Raw genomic sequence first — 25634 nt, 5'->3', positions numbered from 1 at the left:
CCAGGACTTGTGACAGTCAAAGTTTAACAGGATTTCAAGTTACTTCTGAAAGCTTTAAAGAGAGAGAGAGAGAGAGAACGAGCTTTCTAAAGAAAAGGGAAGAATTATCTCGGGTCAAGTTCAATCTTTTCCAGCTAGCGCTCCTCTCAAGTATTGAGAAGCTGAAGAGGGGCAAGTTCTGAAGAAGCTCCCCAAAACATTTGTTATGGAGAATAATAGGCCGATCTCAGGACACGTCACGGCCCTGTCCGGAGCGCTTTGGAGTCTAAAGAAGGAAGTACGCTCGTACAGCCTTCGCTTCTGTTCCCTGATTCTGTTCCCTGATTCTGGAGAGTCAGCTTCAAATGAACGGGATTCTCGCCTGCCACGTCCAGCCAGAAACGGCGGACTCGGGAGGACGATGCGTGCCTGCCTTGGCCATCCTCGCCGCATCATCTGAATAGACCAAGCGTGAAAGTGGGAGGACAAAGAAAGCTGCCCGCTTCCAGGGTACCCACGCTCATCAATATTCCCAACGCTCAACTTTCACCGTCCCCCATCCCCTCTTCCCGAACACACGTTTTACTGTTCTGCGTGTGCCCCCCCCCAACTTGGCTTGGTAGACTCCTCCCCTTTCCTTAACTCGCCGCGATTTGCCAGCGGAGTACACGCTTTTTTCCCCAACTTCGACTCCCTTTACTTTATTGTCACACACCACCACCCCCTTTTTATCCCTTTTGGTATCTTCTGGGGAACCTTACCTTTGCCCATTTGCCCCTCGGAGGACTCCAATTTTGAAAAGGTGGGTGCGCTTATTAATTTCAAGTCTGTCTGTTCCTTTCTTCGAATTTTCTCCTTTTTCTCCCCCCCACCCCACCCCACCCGGTTGGATGCGAGCACACCTTGACGTTGACTTGTTTCCTTTTCTCGGGGTTTAAAAGAAAATGAGAAGGAGGGTGGGAAGAGAAGTTTTAATGCTCCGGATCTGGGACCTGGGGAAGGATTGAATATCTGGGTTGGGTTGGGTGTTTTTTTTTTTAAGCAAATGTTCATTACCCTGTATACTAAAATTATACGTTTATGCCATGATGGATGGACTGTGGGATTTCCCCGCCTGCGATATGAAGTGGGTAGAAATGAATATTTAATCCCACTGGCGAAACAAAAGGATTTGATTTTTGAGTGAGTGCACTTTATTAAAATTCTCTTATTTTTAGGAGTTTGAGTGGGGGGAGGAGAACAGGATTGTAGAGTGAAGAGTGAAATGTATAACTCGGTGTAGATATTATCATTTCTGATCTGTTTAGAATATTTATTGAGGGAGACTTAAGCAGCAATTAGCAGCAATTTTCAACTGTTTCAGCTGCGGCACAATATTGAGTATAGCAATAGTTCTGTAGCAGAATCAGAAAAGTATTAATTGTGTATAGATACTGGCTTGAGGGGAAATTCTACATCTTTTATTGTTATACACTTAGGAAATAAGACAAAAATCTAGTGGTACACTAGAAACACATTTGTGACACGTCTCCTATTGAACGGAGAACCGTATTAAAGAGGAATCTCTGACTGTGAAAGTGAACTTGATTTAAATCAATGAGTTCTTTTAAAAAAAATCTGTAGGCACTGCATTGGATGTGTGACTTGTGAGGTTTGGTTTATTGTGATTTACAATAAAGACGTAGCCTCTTTTGTAAACACTTGTACTAAAATTGCCACTTTAAATTCTTAGTTGCCCTGGTGAATTAGTAAAGTAACTATAACATAAATCTGCAACAGGAATGCATCTCGGAACATTCTTCTAAAGTAGCTGAACATGTCAGATGTGATATATGCCATGATATACGCCACGATTGTTTAACTTTTCTTTTAGCTCACATGTCTTATGTATTAATGGGAATTAGTCCTTTCTTCAGTGATTGCCAATATCATTTTTCTAGATTCATCATCATAAGCTCACTGTTGTTTGATTTTGATTTCCATCCATATCGTTATCATCAGCAAATCAATATTATGTAATTTTTGGCCTTTTCAATGGCTAGTTATTAAAAAGTTAACTTCCAATAAGTATGAAATTTGCTTATTAATATCTATATTTTAAATAGTCTATTTTTAAGAATGTTATTACAGAACATGATTTTGTTTTAAAAATGTAGCTAACTGCATTAAACTCACATTCTTTTTATTTTTTTCTCTCTAGGTCTTATCTCTGGTAAAAACTATCTGTTTTAATTTAATTTCTTTTGTCCCTTCTTATTACTGGGAAGATTTTTAAGAACACAAAAAAGTAAGGGGGATTTTTTTATTCCTGAGACAGAAATGACTAAAGTTAACGGTGAAGACACAAGATCGGGGAATAGGATGGAGCGCTTCCAGCAAGGGGTCCGAAAACGTACTCTTATGGCAAAAAAGAAGGTTCAAAACATCACAAAGGAAGATGTTAAAAATTATTTACTGAGAAATTTTTTCGTGATTTTCACTGTCATTGGTGTCATTGTGGGTGAGTAATTTGATCAAGACCAGAATCTTGAAAATTTTGTTTGGACAATATTATTGCTGTTCACTTCCTTACTTTGCTGAGAATATATTTGTTGCTCCAAATTAGTGTTGCCTGCCATTACATATCCTATCAGTTTATAAAGTTTAAGAAAGAAATTTCTTAAGCTGTTTTAAGCCTCCAATTTTTTGAGTAATTCCTAAATTCAAATGTTCATTGCAATATCTCTTGATACTTATTAGAAATCAAAGCAAATCATCTACAACCTTAGCCCATTTCCTATTTATTTTCCATCATTTCCAAGCTATAAAAATTAGACACATCAAAGATCACAATATCAATTATGAACAATGACAAACCATAGGAATAAGAATTTCAACTGCAGCATTTAGTTCTCTTTCTCTTTTTTAAGGGAGTTGAACTTGTGCCTTCAAGGTCATGTCTCACATATTCTACTCCTGTCATTCAATCATTGATGGGAGATTTACCTGGCAAAAATAAAATTAGGGGATTTAGTTCCATATTGTTGGCAAAGTGGATTGCTATAGAGCAATGTTAGCTCTATAGGTTTAATATTCCAAATATTTCTTAGTTCAAAAGGAAAAAGGTTGGTTTGGGAAGAATCCTTGCTCCTATAGACTTTATAGCAACCTGAATCTAAAGATGTGTGCAACTTGTTCTGTGTGTCAAGAACATGGGTTTGTGTTTTCAATACACTGGATTTTCTATTTGTTGGTTTGCAAATGCTTTGATTTTTCTAAAAAAATTTTTTGACAAGGGTAAGGTAGGCATTGAGATGATGATAATGATGATGATTTTTCCCTTCAACAGATAAATAGTTGGCATCTTTTTTTCATTCAGGATTGCATGTGTTCAACTCACATTGGGCACAGCTAAAGAACTTCTTGAACTTTAGCCATTGGGCTTTGCTTTGCGAAAGAAAGTATTTTTATAAGAAGAAAAAAATAAACCAAGTGAAGGAAAGTATTTGGATAAACAAAAATAATTTCTATGATGTATAGTCATAATCTTTATTTTATTTAAAGGGAGTATCAGGTACTTAGATAACATTAAAACAAGGAAAGAATGTTTGCTTATTGTAATCAAAGGAATCATAATCCACTGTATGAAAAGGACTTTAGAACTATTTTCCTAGAGATTTACAGGAAAAGAAACCTGGGTGACCATTTTGGGGAGAAGATGTTCAAAACATAATGGTACAGGGTTTCAAAATCATTTTCCAGGAGATCCTAGTACTTGCAACTTTTGCTTAAGCTTACATTGTTGCAGGGTTTTCATAGTTTGTTGGGATGTGAATGCCTTCTGCATAAGCCCAAGTGAAAACAACTGGAAACATGCAAAAGAACGGACCTCATGTATATGTTACATTCCTTTCACTTGGATGTAGAATCTAGGTGTAAGTAAGATGTAAGAACTGGGAAGTTCACCTAACCACATCACTTCCAACTGCATACAGTGGAAGTGGGTCTGACAAGAAATGAGGGACCTAATTATTACTAGTAATAATTAGTAAGCAAGCAAGCACAGTCTTAAGCAAAAGCTTTTCTTTGCATCTTTATCATTTTACCAATATGAGTCCCAAGAGGAGACTTATGTCGTGAGGTCATAATCTGGTATTTCTAAAAGCAATCTAGGAGTAAATCACATGATTTCAATGGGATTTATTCTCAAGCAGATATATGTATGACTCCATGCATGGGAAATATATTCTGTTCTAGAAACTCAGAAAGCATCCGTTTTATTCTTTCACTCAATATTTTAGTAAGGTCTCATTGCATTTAGATTTTAAGAGTGGAATTTTTTTATGGCAAGGGATTGATTAGGCTTAGAATTACGCTGAATGTAACGCCTTTAGAAGCTTCTCTAAATATAATTAATGGACAATTAATTTGATTATATTGAAAAATAATTCTCTAAGGATCCATTTTTGTGAAACAATTATGGAAATAACACCAAGGAACTATTTTGCTGTGCAACTTGAATTGATTGCAAAATCAGATCAGATATGAGAGATCTAGGTTCACAAGCTTTGAAGCAGCAGCAAAAATTATGGGTATAACTTCAGTGAAAAAAACTGTGACTGCCTTCATAGCATTAGAAAAAGGAAGTAGACTGAATAGCAGAACACATGCATTTATTTCAACGTTACTAGGATGTAAATCATCTATTTGAGGTGACAATCAAACTTGAAACTGTGATCATGTCGCCTCAGTTAAAAAAACAACTAAAAGACTTCCCCATTTAAAGTAGTAAAGAGGAGGTTTCTCCTTGAATATTATTTCAACAAAACTAACTAATGAAGAAATGAATACCATGATAAGAAAGACAAAGTCTACATGTATACATAGCATTTGGGTAGGTAGAAAACATTTCAGAGGAGTGTGTTTTTTTAAAATCCCATTTATATCCCGCCCTTCTCCGAAGACTCAGGGCGGCTTACAATCTAAGCACAAATCAATGTGCTTAGCAATAGTTGCTGTTCCCTACTTTTTTCAGTTGTATCTGGCAAAATATGAAATTTACAGTCTGAAAATGTAAAAAAAAAACCCTCCAGTGAACTAATGTATTTTGAAATGGCAGTTACAAGAGATCAATTTTAGAAATTCAGTAAATGTGACATGTTCATTTCTTGGTTTGCTGAAATGAAATGTTGATAGAATCGTAGATTTTAGAATACATTTTCAGATATATCTTTTCAAATAGTTTATAGGAATATGGAATTTGAGTAACATAAATTTTATGAGTAAATAAAGAGCAGCGTAGCACGCATGTGTGTAAAAATGACAGATATGGATGTGAGAACACACACACACAAACACATATAGGCAGTTTGGGAAATGGATGTGTTCATTTTACAGAGGAACACATTTAAATGGCTGAACTTGGGAAAAGAGCATTTGAACAAGCAAATCTAATGACTAAACCTGAATGTAAGTGGTCCTTAAAGAGAAGCATTGCAGTTGTTTAAAGAGTTGATAACAAAAGTTCCTTTCTGTGATGACAGTGATGAAGGCTAGCAGCCTAAAATTAAATATTTATTAGGGCAGTCCTCATTGCAATTGCTCTTGGTGCAACTATTGTGTTCTTACTGAACTAACTTTCATTAACTTTCACTCTGGACAAAAATGGTAGAGCAGAACTTAAGAACGTATGGAATGCCTGTCAATTCCTTGTTAATTCTGGATTTTGTACAGGCCAAATATCTGGTGTTGCAAAAATTGTGGATGGCATTGAATATCAATTTTAAGCCAGCTCACTCTCTTACAACCTTAGAAATACACTAGGTGCAGATTTCTGGCAACCTGCGAGCATTTCTATGCCTTTTCTTCTTCTGGTTTAAGGAGGATTTTTCACACCCAGATATAACATCCTTCCATCGGTGCTACTATCTGGCAGGTAGGCCAATATGTCCCTTTCTCAGTACACTTGCCCTTTTGATTCTGGGGAAATTGACACAATTCAACATGTTCTTTTTTATTGTAACTTTTATAAGGATCTCCTAAACCTAAAGGATATCATAACCCCTCTTTTACTAAGTGGAATTGGGAGAATGGACAATTTTTATACCATGAAACTTAAACCATGAAACTGCCTACACAGTGGTCAAATTTAAAATGAATTAAAATGAGACCACAACTAACATGAAACATAAATGGACAATCCTTTTTCTTTCTTTCCTTTTAACTGTTTGATTTTATCAGGTTGTATCTATTGTTGATCTCTGAGCATAAATCATTTGATTTAGAACTAACTGATATAAAGCAGGTCAAGGGTAGGAGGCAAATCTCCCATGACATCAGAATTCAACTAGTAAATGTAAATTAGCAAGAAATATTCCTTACCCTATAAGTATAGTAGAACAACAACAACACACTATATGAAGCTGAAATGGGAAGGGTTTTAAAAGTGAACCGAAAGACTTGCTTTAATTTAGGAACCAGTGCATAGGAGAAGACTTTCTTGGACCGATCCTGATCCTATTTTAATGCCACTTCTGACCTGTGCAGTAGCACAGGCCCTTAAGTGTCTCAGGCAAACTTTCTCTTGCAAATGTCTAAAATATAGCATTCTTGTTCAGATACAGTGCTCTGCCAATATATTAGTTGGCTCTAACTAGCTGTGGACAGCAAGAAAGCCAGCAGGAGCTTACATTCAGAGCACTGGTTACAGGAAAATTATCTACTTCTGCCAGAAAACAGAAATATTCACCCATATACACATTGCAAAAAAAAACCAAAAACAATCAGTCAAGAAACATGCCACAGACTAGCCCTTGGTAGAGTAGCCATGAAGGTCTTGGAAGATATTCAAATGTCATGTGTCTAATTCTACAATGGTCAAAATTGTGCAAGCACCTGTGACACTTTATGGAAGCAAAAGTTGGCAGGATAGGAAGGGTATTGACACTTTTGAACTTGGATATTGAAGGAGACTACTGACAATTCCATGGACTGCCAGGAAAGCAATCCAGTGGATCATTGAACAAATCAACTTAGAGTTCTCATTCAAAGTCCAAATGACCAGGTCAAATTATCCTACTTCAGATATACTATGTGAAGACCTGTCTCTCTGAAAAAGGCTGTAATGCTGGAAAAGTTGGAAGGAAAGAGAAGATGAGAATGACCAGCAGCAAGGTGGGTGGACTGTGGAGATGCTATAACAGTTGCAACTTCAAGGACTATTTTCACTGTTTTCTGATTGCTCCAAACTTTCCATCTTCTACCACTTAAGGCAGCATGTGCACACTGTCCAATGATAGGATTCGTCTGTTTTGTTACAGATTCTATATTAATCCTACCATATCTCAGCTGTTCTGAACCACTTTTTCCATTCAAATTCAAAGTACTACATCGTTGTAATATTTGAAGTCTCAGAAATTAGACCAAATGATGGGGCAGCAGGCATGCAGGCATATTTCATGCTGACTTTAATTCTCCATTAGCTAAAAAGTGAGTGGTATGATACACATTGCACCGTTGTCCTTCCTTTTAAAATGTTTATTTAGAGGAAAATTTAGAAGACCAATCTGGATTGGAAACACCAAATCTAAGTGGATGTAGCCTGTACTTTTGTTCTCTCTACCCTCAAAGCATTTGTTTAGAAAAAATTGACCTCCTTCTGGTCTAGTAGATGGCCGCAGCCCAAGTCTTCCTTTGGAAATGTGCCACTTTCCCAAGAAAGACAAAGACAAACTAGTGTAACCGGGTGTATCCTGAGGAGTTGGAACTAAAGAAGTTGAAGGGAATCAACATCATTAGTTGCCTTCTAGTAAATAGAACTTTTGTAAGTGAGATTTTCAATCATGGTAAACATTTATGGAATCACTCATTACCTTATACCTCAAAAAATTGTTCCTGCTTACTTTCACCCGTTGAAAAATTCTTCATATAATGAGTTTCTTCCTAATTCCTAAACCTATCCTAAAGCTATATTTCTTGCCCAAAGGACATATATTATCCTTTATGACTCTAGTTCCTGTCTTCTTTCTTCTCTGTTTAGCTTCTTCCTGTGCTCTCCAACCTAACTTCCAATGTAGTTTTCTCTTGCCTTGTCAACAGGAAGATACTTATATGTTTTGGAGCATGAGCAGTTCAACATTGTGTTTTCAGATTAAATGCTTCCTCTTATGTGTGGCTTAAGAACCCTGTAAACCCCATAAAAAGCATGATCAGATGCAGCTGAGAAGGGAAATCCAAGGAAAATTAGTATTATAAACCACATTGGGAAGTTGAAACCAAATTCCAAAAAAAGGCCCTGCCTTAATGTCAAAGAAACTATATTGATATACAACCAGAGTCTCCCTTGAATTGAGAGCATCTGTAATTTTTTAGAAGTAAAAAAAAATAAACCATTGGAACCTCTGAATTTGGGGAAACAGTTAAAGCACCCTTTATCCAATCTTGTATTTTCTTTGCTGAGGATAATAGGAATTATCGTCACCTGAGAATATGACTAGCATAACCAACCCCTACAAATACAAGTAAGGTTGAAAATGATTACACATGTATGGAATCCATTGTGTAATGGAAGCATTACACTAGGGTTCCTGGGTAAGTGAAATAATGTATCTTCATGTTACCATGTTTACTTTCCTGTTTACTAGGTTCCAGGTGATCTGTGAACTTAGACATTTGTTTGCAGAGATTTCTTTCATTCACTCAGTAACCTCATCAGTGAATAAGTAAATATTTATGCCATTGTTCCACAAACATGTTACTGAAATATGAATTTTGTTGTTTCCATTTATGAGTTGCAAGATAGACTTTGGCCCTGAACAAAATAATTAGTAATTTAAAAATAATTTAAAAAATAATATACTGAAGGTAGCTGGTTGCAACCAACCTTGTTGCAGACTATAAAGAGAGGGAAGAGAGGGAAGCAGGCTGTGAAGATAAAGGAAAGGATCCCAAATGCTTTTTTATTGGTATCTGGATTTTCTCCCTCTCTCTTTTGTTTGTGTTGTAACCAAAAAGGAAAAAGATTGCATGGCATATGTCCCTATGAACTAAAAACTCTGGCTTAATAAAATCAGGAGGTAAACAATTCATATACAGCCAAGTTGCCTCCTTGTTTTGTGACCAGCCAACAGGCTAGGATTTGGTAATAAGAACAACTAGAATTTCACATCAGAACTATGGTGAAATAGTAACAAACCCAGATGTGTAAAGCTGATTTCTGATTGTTTGTATGCAAGTGCTTAACTGAGTTCTGGGTTCACCACAGCATAAGAAACTACAGTAGAATAAGTGATGTACTTTAGTTTAATAACTACCTTTGCAGAATGTGGAGTAGAATGACTGCATACCAGTTGTTTGTATAGATCTTGATTTATTGTAATAATGAATAAAAATTGGGAAAACATCAACTTGGCCTATTATACTGTCAGAGAAATATAGTATCATAAGATAAGCTCAAATGTAGTTAAATATAAAATACTGTATGAAATTCTAGATTTGTCATCAAATGAAAAATTCTCAAAGTATAGATCTAGAACAGACATGTCAAACACAAGATCCGGCCCGCAAAGTGGTTTCATGTAGTCCGCGAAGCCGCCCTGGCCCAGAGACCCTCCTTCTGCCAGAGACCCTCAGATCTGTCCCACTCCTGCCCAGGCCCCCATAGGCACCCTTGATGCGAACGATGTAGAGCTGGCCACGCCCACCCAGTAGGCCATACACACTCTAGCCATGCCCACCCAGTAGGCCACGCCCACCCTGGCCATACCCACCCGGCCCCCTGAGGGCAACCGCAATGCTGATGCGGCCCTCAATGAAATTGAATTTGACACCCCTGATCTAGAATCATCCTCAGTAGAATGTTATTATGAGCCTATTATATTTTAGGTTCAACAAAACATTTTGTAGAGTACTCCGGGCCATTTTTCTTACCAAGCTATTCAAGTACAGGCTGGTTGATGTGACAATTTATTATCAAAAAACATATTCTCAAGAATCGTATTCAGAGTACTCATCAATAGCCAACCATCAAACCATAGAGAAGTATCGAGATGCCTCAAGATTCAGTCATGACCCTCTACTCATCAACAGTTTTATTAATGCCTTGGATGAAAAGAATATTAATTTTATTAGTTCAAAAGAAAATACAACATTGGAATAGATAACTAATACCCTGGAAGAAATAAATAAAAGTCAAGACAATTTTGGTAGGCTAAAGAAATTAGATGAAAGTAATAGAGTGAACTTAAACATGATAAATGCAAAATTATTCAAATAGGGAATATTTAACTGCACAAATATAGTGTGGTAAGATACCAAGATTAGCAATAGAATGTGCAGAAATAATCTTGCACTGAGTGGATAAAAAGACCAAATGAGTTACCCTTGAGAGATGTGGTTGCAGACCGTAGTCATTTCTAATCAAGGGAGTAATAATATCACATTCTCACTGTCTATGGAGATTCTGAGTTATCCAGGTCATGGTTGTCCCAAAAGTGCTTTTTTTCAAAAGGCAAATGGACTTTGTTTTTCCTTGAAGATGTTTTGCTTCTTATCCAAGAAGCTTCTTCAGTTCAGTTCAAGGAAAAACAAAGTGTAGTTGCCTTTGGGACACCACATTTTCACATTAAGCCTTCCTTGTTTCGGAGCACCACTTGTTAGAAAGGTTTCAGACAAACTGGAACTGGTTCAGAGAAAGGCAACAAAGATATTCAGAGGAGAAGGGACTATTTTCTGTGAATTTAAGTAGAGGATGGATAGTCATGTCTTGGGTTCTTTCCTTGGATTCCTGCCCAAAGCAGGTATATAACACTCAGTGTCTAAATAGCTCCTACCATTTCTCTGATTATATTTGACTGGAGAAACAAGGCACATAATAATTGAAGTTTAGACCATTATGAAGGGCCTAGCATATATACCTTTTTTAAAAAAAACCTTTGCTTGATAATTCATTAAAACCACAGTGAAATGGTTGTTGAACTTCATGGGAACAACATGATACTTGATAGAACAGCCACTTAAGAAAGACCAGAACTGTCATTAGAGAGTGTTTTTATTCATGTGTAACATATTTCTCTGTATTAAATAATGTGCTTCTGACCCATTCCCCAACTGCAACTGAAATTTAAATGGAATTCAATCAGTTTTAGCTCTTTGACAAAGTTAAAGCTTTTGAATTTGATAAGTGAGAATTAAGTTTTGGAAGGAGTTGTTGGGTTGTATGTGTGTATGCTTTGTTTGTTTCAAAAAGAGTAGTCTTGGCATGCCATATAAACATCTACTGTGGCTGGTGGTCCAAAAATGTTTTCCCATTACTCCAACAATGGAAAACAATACTCTTTGTTTTTGTGTGTTGTTGTTCGAGAACTTCTTGCTAGTTTTTAGATGAGATGATCCTTTGGCATAATCAGTCATCCCTATGTTCTTACTTCCTTACTTTTCTTATTGGTCCATGAAAGGCTCCTGGATGACCTTAATGAAAGTTTACTGATGTTATCTCATCTCATTTTTATTTGTATGGTTCTAGTATTTAAAAAGTATGCTTTCCATGGTAACATTGTAAGGAAAATTAAACTGATTGTAAAAAGATGGTTTGCACATGCTGATACCCCATTACTTTCTGGTTCACGATTTGCCATGAAATTTGCATCAAGCAAGCATGATCCAAGCAGTGTGTTTCTATGTAAACTTGACAGCTCCTTGAGAAATAGTATAAGAAATCATTGAATAGAAGACAAAAACATAACAGAAACATTAAAGAATAACAATTTAAGGCTATTCTTCATTCTTTCCACATTTAATTTCAGGTTTGCTTGATAGTCATTACTAAAAATTCTTAGTTGGATATTAATGGGAGAACAATACAGTTCTTAAGAATACAAACCCATACACCATCTATTGTTTCCCCACTGGCAACATATCAGATACCAAGATCCTGAAACAAATGTTTTGAATCTCTTATATAATACACTCAGTATCTGGTCTCCTGCTATATTCTCCACTACTTCAAGGTTCTCTTCACTTCCCATCTCAAATCCATCTTTGCTTTTGGGAAAGCAACTAGTATTCTCATGGTGACAAGGCTAAAGTCATGTGAGAACAGGCCCATGATTTATAGCCCTGTCTCTTCAGTGGTATTTATAGCATTTCACTTCATTAACACCGACAAACTAGAGAAGATCTGAGTTTGAGATAAGTGATTAATTAACCTAATAGTTAATAGTTGCTAAATAATTGGTTGTAGGTCAAAGACTATCTGTATTTTACCATTCACAACAACCCATTGAGGCAGGACTGGCCCAAAGTCACCCAGTCACCTTTCATGCCCAAGAGACATCTAATCCAGCGCTTTTCAACCTTTTCACCCATTGTACCATTTTAGGGTATGGCAACATCCGAGTACCACCAGTCGCCTAGCAAGGTGTCAAAAACTTGAGCCCCCCCAAAAAGGAAAAAAGTGATGAGGTACAGGTAGTCCTCTACTTACAACAGTTTGCTTAGTGACTGCTTGAAGTTACAATGGCACTGAAAAAAGTGCCCCCCAAGCCACAGCCGAGCAAGACACCTGCCTGCCCGCCCGGCGGCACTCTTCCTCCTGTCCAAGGTTTTTATTTTATGAGCATTTATTTTATGAGCATTTCTGTTGAGGATTGGCAGTGGGGGTGGGGTGGGGAGAGTTTGTTTTTTATCCTCCCCCCATCTGCTGGGTGGTTGCAGCAGGTTTTGGTCATTTCATATGACCCTGGGATACTGTGACCGTCATAAATATAAATTCAGATGCCAAGCATCTGAATGTAAATCACAAGATCTTGGAGATGCTGCAACATTCCAGTTGATTGGCACTTCTTCTGGGCTCAGAAGCGCCAGGAACAGTGCCGAGCTCCAGCTGGAGCCTGGCGCTGATCCTGGTGCTTCCACTGAGCCCTAACAGCCCCGAAGAAGCACTGATCCTGGCGCTTCCGCTGAGCCCTAACAGCCCTGAAGCTTCAGCCATCTCTCGCTCAGGTTTGTGTGGTGCTGCCACCAGTTCAGCTCATTCCCCTCCCCCACTACTTTTCTAGGATGGTCACGTACTACCTACCATCTGCCAGGTGCCAACATACCACAGGTGGTACCCGTACCACTGGTTGAAAAGCCCTGTTCTAATCCACAGTCTCCTGATATCTAGTTCAGCGCTTTATCTCTGTATATCAACCTGGCTGTCAAGAGTTCTAAAATCTAAATCATGCAGAGAGCTTGAGAGCAGGTACATTTTTGTGCGCTATCAAAGGTGCCCTATCAAGCTTTCTTCTCCATTATATAGATAGCAGTGAGGCCAATTCATAGAGGTAGGAGAGGGGAAACACAGGTCAGGAATCCCACTCCTTGCCTCTTAATTGATTTCAGCTGTATAAGCAAAAGAATTCTTGGTATTTTCCCAGATACATCTGATAAAATGCAAATGAAGTAGATGGGGAAAGCAAATATAAGCTCATTTGCTGCTCATACATTTTTAATCTCATGAAGGACTACAGGTGTGTCCTCGGCTTACACCTACAATTGAGCCCAAATTGTATGTTGCTAAGTGAGTTTTGCCCCATTTTACAACTTTTCTTGCCACATTTGTTAACTGAATCACTGCAGTTGTTAAATTAGTAACACAGCTGTTAACTGAATCTGGTTTCTCCATTGAGTTTGCTTGTCCGAAGGTTGCAAACGTTGATCACATGGCCCTAGGACACTACAACCATCATAAATGTGAGTCAGTTGTCAAGATTTATATAAATCACGTGACCATGGGGATGCTGCAACAGTCATAAGTGTGAAAAATAGTCATAAATCACTTTTTCCCAGTGTCATTGTAACTTTGAATGGTCACTAAACGAACTGTTGAAAGTTGAGGACTACCTGTACTGACAAAGGGCCCTGGATGTATATAATTGTATCTGATTGGAGTCAGGTGTCTCCTTTTGTCTGGTTTAAGAGAAACAAAGTTCTTGTTCACTTGATTTACCCTCTAAATTTTCACTGAGAGACAAGGACATTACTTTAAACCAAAGTTTCCCAAGCCTTTTCCTTTCATTCTCAAAATTGCTATCAAAAAGTCTTATTTATCTAATGTGGGAAAAACACTAAGTCAGTTTAAATGTGATTGGGTAATGGGTTAATGTGTTTTTACTGACAGAAAAATCACTTTTACCCAAATATGGATAATTGATCCAGGTTTGGGAAACACTACTTTATAATGCTAAGGCAAGATTTTTTTAAAAAAACAATTTGTTAAACAAGAAATAATGGTTTCATATAATGCTAAACCAGAAAGGGGAAATTCCATGGTTTTAACATTGTGAGAATACACAATAATAATGAGCAGATCATTATTCAGATACAAGATTGGTTGAGTGCTTTGATCAAGAAACAATTATTTAAGGATACAATTATGAAATTTGTTTTTATGGAGATATTGTAATTTTAATCTTTTTTCATTTATTTTGGCTTGCAAATAATAGTAAGAAAGCAATTTTTGACATTTTTGCTTTGGATATCGATATGATTTTGTTCCAAATTTTAATGCCACAGATTGGTGTTTTTCAAATTTGACAACTTTAAGAAGTTTGGATCTCAGCTCCCAGAATTCCCCAGCCAGTCTTCTGCTGAGTTGAAGTGTATACATCTTAAAGTTGCTAAGCTTGAAAAATACAGCTATAGTGCAACTTATTTTACTTAAGATTGGTATTGACATCTGTAGGTTACATCTGTAACTATATAATTCCTTATATTGTTATTTTGCATGTTCTCTAATCAAAATATTTAAATTATTAATTAAATTTAGTAACATAGCAGAGTTGCATTTCAGAATTCCGCACTTATATTTCCCTTTCCACATGAAGAAGTACAACATAGAACCAAAAATGTGTTTAGTTTGGTCTGGTGATTATACAGAGCTACATCTTGCAAGCTTTTTCATTTTTGTCTCTGTTTAGATTGTGTACCTGGACAGTTTCTTTTAATGCATTGTTCTCCTGAAAAAAATCAGGGAATTAGAATTTTTTTGTCTTTTGAAAATATGTGCTCCTCCTGTCTTCATTTTGAATGCCAGCTTCCTCTCTCTCCCACCCTCCAATGTGAGAAGTCAGGAGAAAACCTGCAGAACAACTTTTGGGAGATTTCTTACAAGGCTCTGTTCCACAGATAGGCTCACAAATTGTTAGGAAACTTAAACCTTTGTAGAGTAGGGGTGTTCTGTATATATGTAGAATCTATACCAGAGTCCCTTTGATTTCCAACTGGCCTTGCTTGTTATTTTTTACCTGCAGTCATTGCTCCGTTGTCAAACATGAATGAATATAACATTGCATCCACGGTACCTTTAATAAAATGAAAGGCAGGACATTGGTGAACTGGTATTGTAATTGTAAGAACACAGAGAGGAATTTGTAAAGTTCTAAAACTTTGCGTGGATATTTTGGTGTGTGTGTATATCTGTGTGTGCCTTTATTTATTTATCAAATTTATATGCCACCCATCTCGCAAAATGATGCCTTAGAGTAAGTTTTTTACTCTAGGCAATTGCCTGGAATAGTCTTGGAAGATTTTTTGACAAGGTTTTTCAAAAGTGGTTTGCCATTGCCTCCTTCCTAGGGTTGTGTGAGAGAGTCTGGCCCGAGGTCACCCAGCTGCTTTCATGCCTAAGGCAGGATTTCATGCCTAAGGAAGTCTCATGCTCTCCCAGTTTGTAGCCTGATACCTCATCGACTTCACCCCCAACTCCTTCTCATTTTTGTATGGGTTACTCCTTCACATGTGCTCTTTTAAGTCTCCTTTTTGTGTAAGGCTGGCTCAGCTGCTGAAGAATATAAAATAAAACAGTTGTACAATCATTCAGAACTGTACAGCTGCATACCAACTGCTCTTGTGGTCAATGGAAAGGAAAAGCAGGGCCAACCATGAATGGCCTACAAAGGCCCTTCCATCACTTCCAATCAAAAGAATGGATGGGTTAACCATTTTAATTCCTAAAACACAAACAGAATTGAGCAATGAGCAGTATTGCAATCCTCTCCAGATTAGACGGGAATAAACTTCACTGTCTTCTCTGGGGCTTCTGAATAGTGCATGGAACTGCACTATTAGTATATGGATTACTCTACTTTCTGATTAAAAAGTAGACTACTGAAAAGAGTATGTGTACAATGAGAATCAATGATCAATAGCTCGATTGTACATCAAGTTTTCAGAAGAAAATAAAAGCTTATGTAAGGATTTCTCTTCAGGGCAAGCCCTAAGTATGTGAAGTCCAAGCACATTCATACCTCAGGAAAATCGGTTTTACACTATTTTCTTCTTTTCTGGAAGTCATGAGAGCTAGATAATTCAGCAGAAAATATTTTGTTGCCTCACAAACCCCACAGTCTACCAACTCAGTTGCAGCCAACATCAAAGTGATGAGAATTTGTAGTTCTGCCCTCAGTGTATCTGTGAATGTTCTTGTCAGTTACAGCTGTACCAAATTTATGTGTTTATATAATGTTTGCAGAAGAATAAAGCACCATGGTTTCTCTTTTCTTAGGTATCATCCTTGGCTTTTGTCTCCGATCCTATCATTTCAGCTACCGAGAAGTGAAATATTTTTCCTTCCCTGGTGAACTGTTAATGAGAATGCTGCAAATGTTGGTTTTGCCTCTCATTGTATCCAGCTTAGTAACAGGTACTGGTATAAATTATTTTCTAATTTCTTTTTGTGTTTTACTACTGTCATTCAAGTTTAACATTCTTATTTCTGTGAATATGTGTACTGTTCAAAAAACAGTATCTAAGGATATACTCTAGGCCAGGGGTATCAAACTGCTGGCCTGTGGGCCAATTGCATCATACGGAGGCCGCACCCATCCCAGCTCCGGCAATGCAAAAAAAGTTGCGATATGTCACGACACATCACATGACGTGGCGAGTTTGACACCCATGCTCTAGGCACCTCAAAGAATCTAGAATGTGATGTTGTAATATAACAATTCATGGTGGTGATTATTACCGTAAGTAAAAAATGGGCTCTTTAATGAAAGGACGGGAGCTGTGTGGCCGAATATTTACTTGCATACAGAAGCTGAAAGATTTGGTTACCAACAACTTCAGTTAAAACTAAGATAAAACATTTATTCATTAATTGATTATAATTGATTTGTTGTGGTGGTATGTCATAAGTCATTGTGGTTGTTAAGTGAGGCACCCATATGACTTCTTATTCAATGACTGCAGTCCTGATTCTCCCAGTTGCAGTCATTAAGTTACTGTGCTGGTCATTAAGCAGAGCATGGGGTACCTCAGGATACGGAAGGCCTGGCACAGGCCCATGCTGTGTTTTAGGTCCAAGCTTACACTGCAGCAGACTCTCAGCTAGCTAGCTTGCTTGCTTGCTCCTCCATGCCGCCCATCTCAACAGAGGCAACTCTAGGCAGCTTACATTCAATTAAAACACTATAAAACAATAAATAAGGTTCATAAATTTAAATACATGGCCTCTGCTGGGCCTCCCAGGACCGCTTCATGTAGCCACCCTCTGGACAGCTTCTCACTCTGCCAGATTGTCTGCTTTTTTGACCTGTTGGATCCACAGACTTGGGCCTGCTTCCCGCTCTGCCAGGTTACACAGCCTTGGCCCTCCTACCTGCCCTGTCATACTTTGCTCTTTTTACCTTTTCCAAAGATCATCTTTCTGAAAAATGGCCCAGCCGATGTGATCCTCGGCTTTCCTACAGAGCCACTTTGGGCCATTCTAGAAGTATCTCATTCAGTAAGCACAATTTCCCCAAAATCCCAGAAAGACCTTTGTTCTCCAATGGCTGCTGTATTTATCTCCTGCATATTCCTCCGAGTTACAGGTTTTTTTACAAAGCATTTTCTTGCAATATTGCAACAACAGCAACAACAAAAATTAAAGCTGTCGCAGGTTCCCTCAAAGGATACTTACAGGAAACCCTGCGAAACTGGAAGTTTGCCTCAGTGTGCTGTTTTAGAGGGAAAGATGTTTATTAATATTATTGGCTACCTTCTATCAAGGGACCCCCAAGGTAACCTGGATTTATTTGAAAGCAGCTGGTAATGTATGAACTTCCCACTGCCCCCTTCTACAAACACAGATGTGTAACTGTTGTGCACATTTCAGTTCTCAAAAAGATTGGCCTGTGAGCTAAGAAGGAAAGAGAGTATGACTGCCAGTAAAACAATGGAGATTTTTAGAGTAGAAAAGAAAACAAATGAAAGGGAAGATTACTTTTAAAGTAATAATAATAATAATATTGTTGGATTTTCCATGCACATTAGATGAAAAGATTCTAATGCTGTTTTAAGACTGCATGTTTTTTGTACAAGCCATAATATTCAGGTAGCCATTTTTTTTACCATTTTTAATTCTTAGGAAGGGTGGGTACAATCCTCATCTCCATGCTTTATTATTTAAGAGGAAAAGAGAAATGTGGCATGGCTAAAATGGTCTCTGGCAGAATTTGAAAATAATTAGCTTTTTAAAAGTTGTTAAAATTGCAGATATAAAATAAAGGAGAGGGGTAAAAGCTGGACCTGTTTTGTGTAACTTATAATTATCCTAGTTAAAGCAACTGCTGGAAAAGGAAGCTCTTTCCTGGATATTGGAAATATAGTGCTTACCCTGGGGAAAGATTCTGTGTGAGACAGAGATTGTTTTCAGACACACTATGAACCTGGTTCTTTGAATTATTAAGCATTAGATGCAGTGGTGGGATTCAAATATGTGAACAACCGGTTCTCTATGTGGATGCCGCTTCCGGAAGTCCATTCTGGGCCTGGGCAACAAAAAATTAGCTACCGTTTCTGCCGAAGTGGTGCGAACTGGCTGAATCCCACAACTGTTTAGATGGTTCATGCAGTAATGTACAGGTGATCCTCAATTTATGGTCATTTGTTTCACAACAGTTCAAAATTAGGACAGCCTTGGAAGAAGCCAATTTATGACTTCCCCTTGCATTTACAAATGTCACATCACCTCACAGTCACACGATCACAATTGGGTGCTTGGCAACTGGATCACATTTACAACCAGTTGCACCATCCTGCAATCATGTGTTAACAATTTGCAAACTTCCTACCCAGTTTTCAACAAAAAACATAAATTGGGGAAGCTGAATTTGCTTAATGACCACATGATTCCCTTAACAACTGAGGTGATTTGCTTAACAGCAATAAAAATAATTGTAAGATTGGGTCTTGTTATGTGATAACTCGCCTTATAAACACATCAACATATGATGGAAATTTCCATCCCAAATGCAGTTATAAGTTGAAGACTATTTGTGCATTATAAACTTATCCAATAACTAACAAATCTGCCCAAAAAGCCCTAACCAAGATTAACCCCAAGCTTACTGTATTATGTGAATATAACTGCTAGACCTTTGATGGTCACATAGATTTAACTGTGTAAACACAGCCTGAGTCAGCTTTATAACTTCAGAAGTCTGTTAGAAGAGCAGGATCAAATGGAGTTGAGTAGCATCAGAACTAAATCATAGGCTGGGCTCACACAACACACTAAGGCAAACACACACAAAAATGTTATGCCCAGCATCTGATATTTGGCAATATGTTGCTTATGGAGGTAATTATTTTCCCATCAAACAGATTTTTCACTGTAAACTTTATTACGTCTGCTTCTTCATAAATTCCAATTCAAAATATTGTACCTATAGTAGGAGACTTAAGGTGTTATTCATCTTTCTTGTCACTTCCTGTGGTTTTATTAGCCAATCACTGCGAGTGGTACTTTCCTTTTAGCATCCTTTTTCCCCATTCTGTGCAGCCATAGCAACCTAAGATTAGCAGAATCTTGTTGGATCAGGCCAAGGACCCTTTAATCCAGTCTTCCGTCTCCAGTCTTCTGTGTCATGGATGCATTTAGGAAGCTTACAGATAGAATGGCAGGGTGATAGGCCTCTTTCACTGCTGTTCTCCAGAAACAGGCACATATGGCATGCTTAGGACATTGCGCCATTATGCACTTAAACTTCCTTCTCTATACGGTCTAGCTGCCTGGTCTGACTTTTCTTCTGCTGCCTTAAGCCAGGAATTCCACTAAGGCTATAAACACTGACCTATCTTTCCAGAGGTCAAAACATAGTGCCTAACTGTGAACCTGGAGATCTGGTTTGCATTTGACCCCATAACCCTTTGCATTCTTACGGAGGAATAGCTTCATGGCTCATGTTTCTCTGGAATGTGTCTCACTTCTTCCCTTCCATTCTCGTTTCCAACTTCCTTGTGCCATTATCATCATCACTGTTGATCGTTCTGTCCCCAAATTTGGAAGGATGAAATAATAAATAAGATTTGAATAGGCTCATCTTGGCCTGTAAACTGAAATAAGTTCTTCATTTTGTTACCACTTTCAAATGTTGCAAATTTGGAAAATTGGAAATAAATTTAGCTTCAATGACTATATATAAGTTGTAGAAGCACGTGATCATCTCACCAAACTATATAAACTTAGGGACAGGAAGTCAGTATTTATATAGCCAATCAGAGGGAGCGTAATATGTCTTAAAATGTTTGTTCTTATCCTAACTCTAGTGAGAAGTGCCTACTAGCCCACTGGGCTTCCACTTTCCTGTTGTCAAAATTGCAATGGGTAAAAACAGATGAATTGGTGGCAATATTCTTACATAGTTTTAAAACTTGAGTTCTGAAGAAAGGACTTTTTAAAAAATAATACAAACTTGTGGCCCTTTCCTAACTCTGATGAATTTGGAAGTTCTTGATACTTATTTTTTTTATCAGCCTGGAACAGTGTTTTATTTAGATTAGCTTAGAACAGTATATTTCAAACTTGGCATGCTGTATTGGAAATTCCTAAACCTTACCACATTTTGAGAAATATTGGTCTAGAACAATATCTGAATTCAGCTAGTTGTGGCATAGTTACAAAGCATTAATAAACCATGGTTTAGCCCTGCATATGAAGCCATGGTCATAGCAAACACTCTTTTCCAACAACCCAAGAGACGGCTCTACACGTGGACCTCACCAGATGGTCAACACAGAAATCAGATTGACTATATGCTCTGCAGCCAAAGATGGAGAAGCTCTATACAGTCAGTAAAAACAAGACCAGGAGCTGACTGTGGCTCAGACCATGAGCTTCTCATTGCAAAGTTTAGGCTTAAACTGAAGAAAGTAGGGAAAAGCACTAGGCCACTCAGGTATGAATTAAATCATATCCCTGTTGAATATACAGTAGAGGTGACAAATAGATTTAAGGAATTAGATCTGATAGACAGAGTGCCTGAAGAACTATGGACAGAGGTTCGCAACATTGTACAACAGGTAGCAAACAAAACCATCCCAAAGAAAAAGAAATGCAAGAAAGCAAAATGGCTGTCTGAGGAAGCTTTGCAAATAGCTGAGGAAAGGAGCGAAGCAAAAGGCAAGGGAGAAAAAGAAAGATGCGCCCAATTGAATGCAGAATTCCAGAGAATAGCTAGAAGAGATAAGAATGCCTTCTTAAATGAACAGTGCAAAGAAATAGAAGAAAACAATAGAATAGGGAGGACCAGAGATCTTTTCAAGAAAATTGGAGAGATGAAGGGAATGTTTAATGCAAAAATGGGCATGATAAAGGACCAAAATGGCAGGGACCTAACAGAGGCAGAAGAGATTAAGAAGAGGTGGCAAAATTACACAGAAGAACTATACAAGAATGAGCTTAATGTCCCTGATAATCACAGTGAGGTGATCACTGACCTCAAGCCAGACATCCTAGATTGTGAAGTGAAGTGGGCCTTAGAAAAGCTGAGCAACAACAAAGCTAGTGGAGGTGACAGCATTCCAGCTGAGCTATTCAAAATCTTAAAAGACGATGCAGTAAAAGTGCTACACTCAATTTGCCAGCAAATTTGGAAAACTCAACAGCGGCCACAGGATTGGAAAAGATCAGTTTACATTCCAATTCCAAAGAAAGGCAGTGCCAAAGAATGTTCAAACTATCGCACCATTGCACTCATTTCTCATGCTAGTAAAGTTATGCTTAAAATCCTACAAGCTAGACTCCAGCAGTATGTGGATCGAGAACTACCAGAAGTACAGGCAGGATTTCGAAGAGGCAGAGGAACTAGAGATCAAATTGCCAACATACACTGGATCATGGAGAAAGCTAGAGAGTTCCAGAAAAACATCTACTTCTGCTTCATTGACTATGCTAAAGCCTTTGATTGTGTGGATCATAGCAAACTGTGGCAAGTTCTTAAAGAGATGGGCGTACCAGACCATTTTATTTGTCTCTTGAGAAACCTATATGTGGGCCAAGAAGCAACAGTGAGAACTGGACACGGAACCACTGATTGGTTCAAAATTGGGAAAGGAGTCCGGCAAGGCTGTATACTGCCGCCCTGCCTATATAACTTATATGCAGAGTACATCATGAGAAAGGCAGGGCTAGATGAATCAAAAGTTGGAATTAAGATTGCCGGAAGAAATATCAACAACCTAAGATATGCAGATGATACCACTCTAATGGCAGAAAGTGAAGAAGAACTAAAGAGCCTCTTGTTGCAGTTGAAGAAGGAGAGTGCAAACATTGGGTTGAAACTTAACATTAAGAAAACCAAGATCATGGCATCTGGCACTCTCAATTCCTGGCAAATAGATGGGGAAGAAATGGAGGTAGTGACAGATTTTATTTTCCTGGGCTCCAAGATCACTGCAGATGGTGACTGTAGCCAAGAAATTAAAAGACGCTTGCTCCTCGGGAGGAAAGCAATGGCAAATCTAGACAGCACACTAAAAAGCAGAGACATCACCCTGTCAACAAAAGTGCATATAGTCAAGGCTATGGTCTTCCCAGTTGCAATGTATGGCAGTGAAAGTTGGACCATAAGAAAGGCCGAGCGCCAAAGAATTGAGGCCTTTGAGCTATGGTGCTGGAGAAGACTCCTGCGAGTGCCTTGGACTGCAAGGCGATCAAACCAGTCAGTCCTAGAGGAGATCAACCCTGATTGCTCTTTAGAAGGCCAGATCCTGAAGCTAAAACTCAAATACTTTGGCCACCTAATGAGAAGGAAGGACTCACTGGAGAAGAGCCTAATGCTGGGAAAGATTGAGGGCAATAGAAGAAGAGGACGACAGAGAATGAGGTGGATGGATGGAGTCACTGAAGCAGTAGGCGTGAGCTTAAATGGACTCCAGAAGATGGTAGAGGACAGGAAGGCCTGGAGGAACATTGTCCATAGGGTCACGATGGGTTGGACACGACTTCACAGCTAACAACAACATGAAGCCACTGGAGGGCTAATAGGTATGGAGCAATTAAGAAAATCATTATTTAAATAAAAGACACTTTATGACAGAAGTGTCAAACTCGCAACATCAAGTGACTATTTTGTGATATATTGCGACTTTTTTCCCATTGCCAGCAATGGGATGGGCACGGTTTTACCATGACGTATCCGGCCCATGGGCTGGCAGTTTGACACCCCTGCTTTATGACATCTGATCATTTACCATATCTGTGGTTGGATAAATTGGGAGGAAAGGAATGGTGTTTCCTAGCCAAATTCACGTACTAATCTTTTAAGCAGATTTAAATCTATTATTATTGTAACAGATTGGAAAAAAGTTGCAGATGTATTACCTCAGACCAAAAAAAAAAATTGGCTTTCCTGCTAATTTGCTATGCTTCAAGAAGTTTGGTTGGCTTGGGAAATTACTTTGATGGACTTCCCTCTAATTAAATCACAGTATTTCACTGTACTACTTCAATATTAGGGATAATCATCAAGTGAAGGTCCTTTTTTCAGAAGCTGATGGGCTTTGATTCTACATCATTTACTTTCAAATATCCTCACCCAACTCATATCCCAGCTACCAGAAAAGGCCATTTTAAGCCATTTAATGATACGAGAAAATGCTTTTAAAGGAGAGCAGGTTAATTTAAGTGTCACATCCATCAAAGGATGGTCTCTTCAGGTCTCTAGCAAGCAGGTATTGGCTGCCTTTAGTTACTGAAAAATTTTGGGCTGCTATTTCTGTGTGCCTTCGTTTACAGATTCTTGGCATTGGGACAGTTAGTTCTTTGTGCTCTGGTATTACAATGAGGCAACCCAAGAGAAAGAGACTCGGTTCAAGGCTGTCAGCTGTTACTAATCACCATTCTATGGCTTGCTGTGAATCCCTGCTAGTCCTTACCTCCTGCTCTGCTTAGCACACATAAAGAAGATAAATTACTCCCTTAGTTTCTCTTCAAAAAACATATTGTGTGGTGCATTCCAATATCATGAGCAAAAGATGGAATAATGCAAAGAGTTAAAGTGGTATCTAAACAGCCCACACAGTAGGGTCCTACTCTGGCAGATGTGAAGAACGGGAAATGTGCCACTGACTTGGATATCTAGAAATATTGTGTTACTTTGCGCTTGCAAAGTTGAAAGTAGAAATGGGATGCAGCCCTAAGAGAAAGGGCCTCAGGGTTTTTTGTTTGTGTGTGTGTGTGTGTCTGTGTCTGTGTGTGTGTGTGTTGAATAGGCTATTCCAGTATTTCTTAACCTCAGCAATTTTAAGATGTGTGGACTTCAGCTCCCAGAATTCCCCAGCTAGCAAAGCTGGTTGGAGAATTCTGGCAGTTGAAGTCCACACATCTTAAAGTTTCCAAGGTTGAAAAAAAACTGACCTATTCCAACTGTGCAACCTTGCATCAGCATCAAGGACTGTGGGAAGTTACAGCAAAAGGCAAAAGTACATTTAAGCCTGAAGAAAATAATCTCTGAGAAGTCAATGGAGTAAAGTTGAGTGATCATGATACAAGAGACAGATTTTGAAATGGAAAGGAACAGATGGACCAGTTACTTCCTCAGATTTGCCCTAAGAACTGTCTTAAAAGATACAGGTAGTCTTCAACTTATGACCAGTTACTTGGTGACCATTTGAAGTTTTGACAGACCTACCAGAACAGTACTTACAGTATGATCCAGATTCAAAGCTCCAGTGGTTCACCCCTGCCATGGTCATGTGACTTCACTTTGGGCATTCAGCAAGTGGGCCATGTTTACAGCTGTTTGTGGCATCCCGCAGTCATGTGACCGTATTTTAGGACAGTTTTGCCAAAAACTGGTATTTACTTCCACTTTTCAGCAAACCTGCCATAGCAAACCATGGGTGCACTTAACAACCACAGCATTCGCTTAACAACTGACTCAAAAAAGCTCATAAAATCATCATGAGTTACCTCTGTGATGGGCAGGCTCCTTTACAGATGTAAATTGAGGACTAAAGCTCTAACAAAGCTTGTTTGGCTTTATTTGAATCTAAAATGTCATAACGTGGATTAATCAAGGGTACATTTTGCTTTTGCTTTTGTTTTTGTTTTGTTTATTATAATTAAGAACTATATTCCACCCCTTGTCTTTGGGACAGTGCAATGTTTCTGATTCAACCAGTCTGCATGCCAGACTGTAAAGCATACATGCTTAAAAGAAAACTTAGGCAAGGATACTTGGCCTTCTTTATGGGTATAAAGATAAAGCCTACTTTCCCTTGAGCTTAGACTGAAATTTATTATTGTTAATCACACAGATGGTATTCCTCTGAATGAATGTATATTGCAAAGGTTGTTTGCAGTTTGTTCAGCTTTGCAGGGTTGTGTTTGTCACATACCGGTAGTTTCAAGTCCAGCCCAATATACAACA

General features: G+C 38.3%; 1 protein-coding gene across 4 annotated transcripts in view; it reads left to right on the top strand.

The window, feature by feature from the left end:
• Positions 1-2172: 2172 nt before the first annotated feature.
• SLC1A3 (solute carrier family 1 member 3) overlaps positions 2173-25634 on the top strand; it is a gene marked incomplete at its 3' end in the record, with an annotated part of 35645 nt that continues 12183 nt past the window's right edge. For 3 of the 4 annotated variants that reach the window (XM_083354596.1, XM_083354594.1, XM_083354593.1), the window contains exons 1-2: positions 2173-2479; positions 16502-16639. In XM_083354596.1, the coding sequence (XP_083210722.1) occupies positions 2299-2479; positions 16502-16639 (319 nt within the window). In that variant the 5' untranslated portion in view covers positions 2173-2298. The remainder of the gene's footprint in view (positions 2480-16501; positions 16640-25634) is intronic. The other variant, XM_083354595.1, reaches the window with a different exon arrangement.

This window comes from Vipera ursinii (assembly GCF_947247035.1).
Source record: "Vipera ursinii genome assembly, chromosome: 2".
Lineage (NCBI taxonomy): Eukaryota > Metazoa > Chordata > Lepidosauria > Squamata > Viperidae > Vipera > Vipera ursinii.
This window is presented reverse-complemented; position numbering and strand designations above follow the sequence as displayed.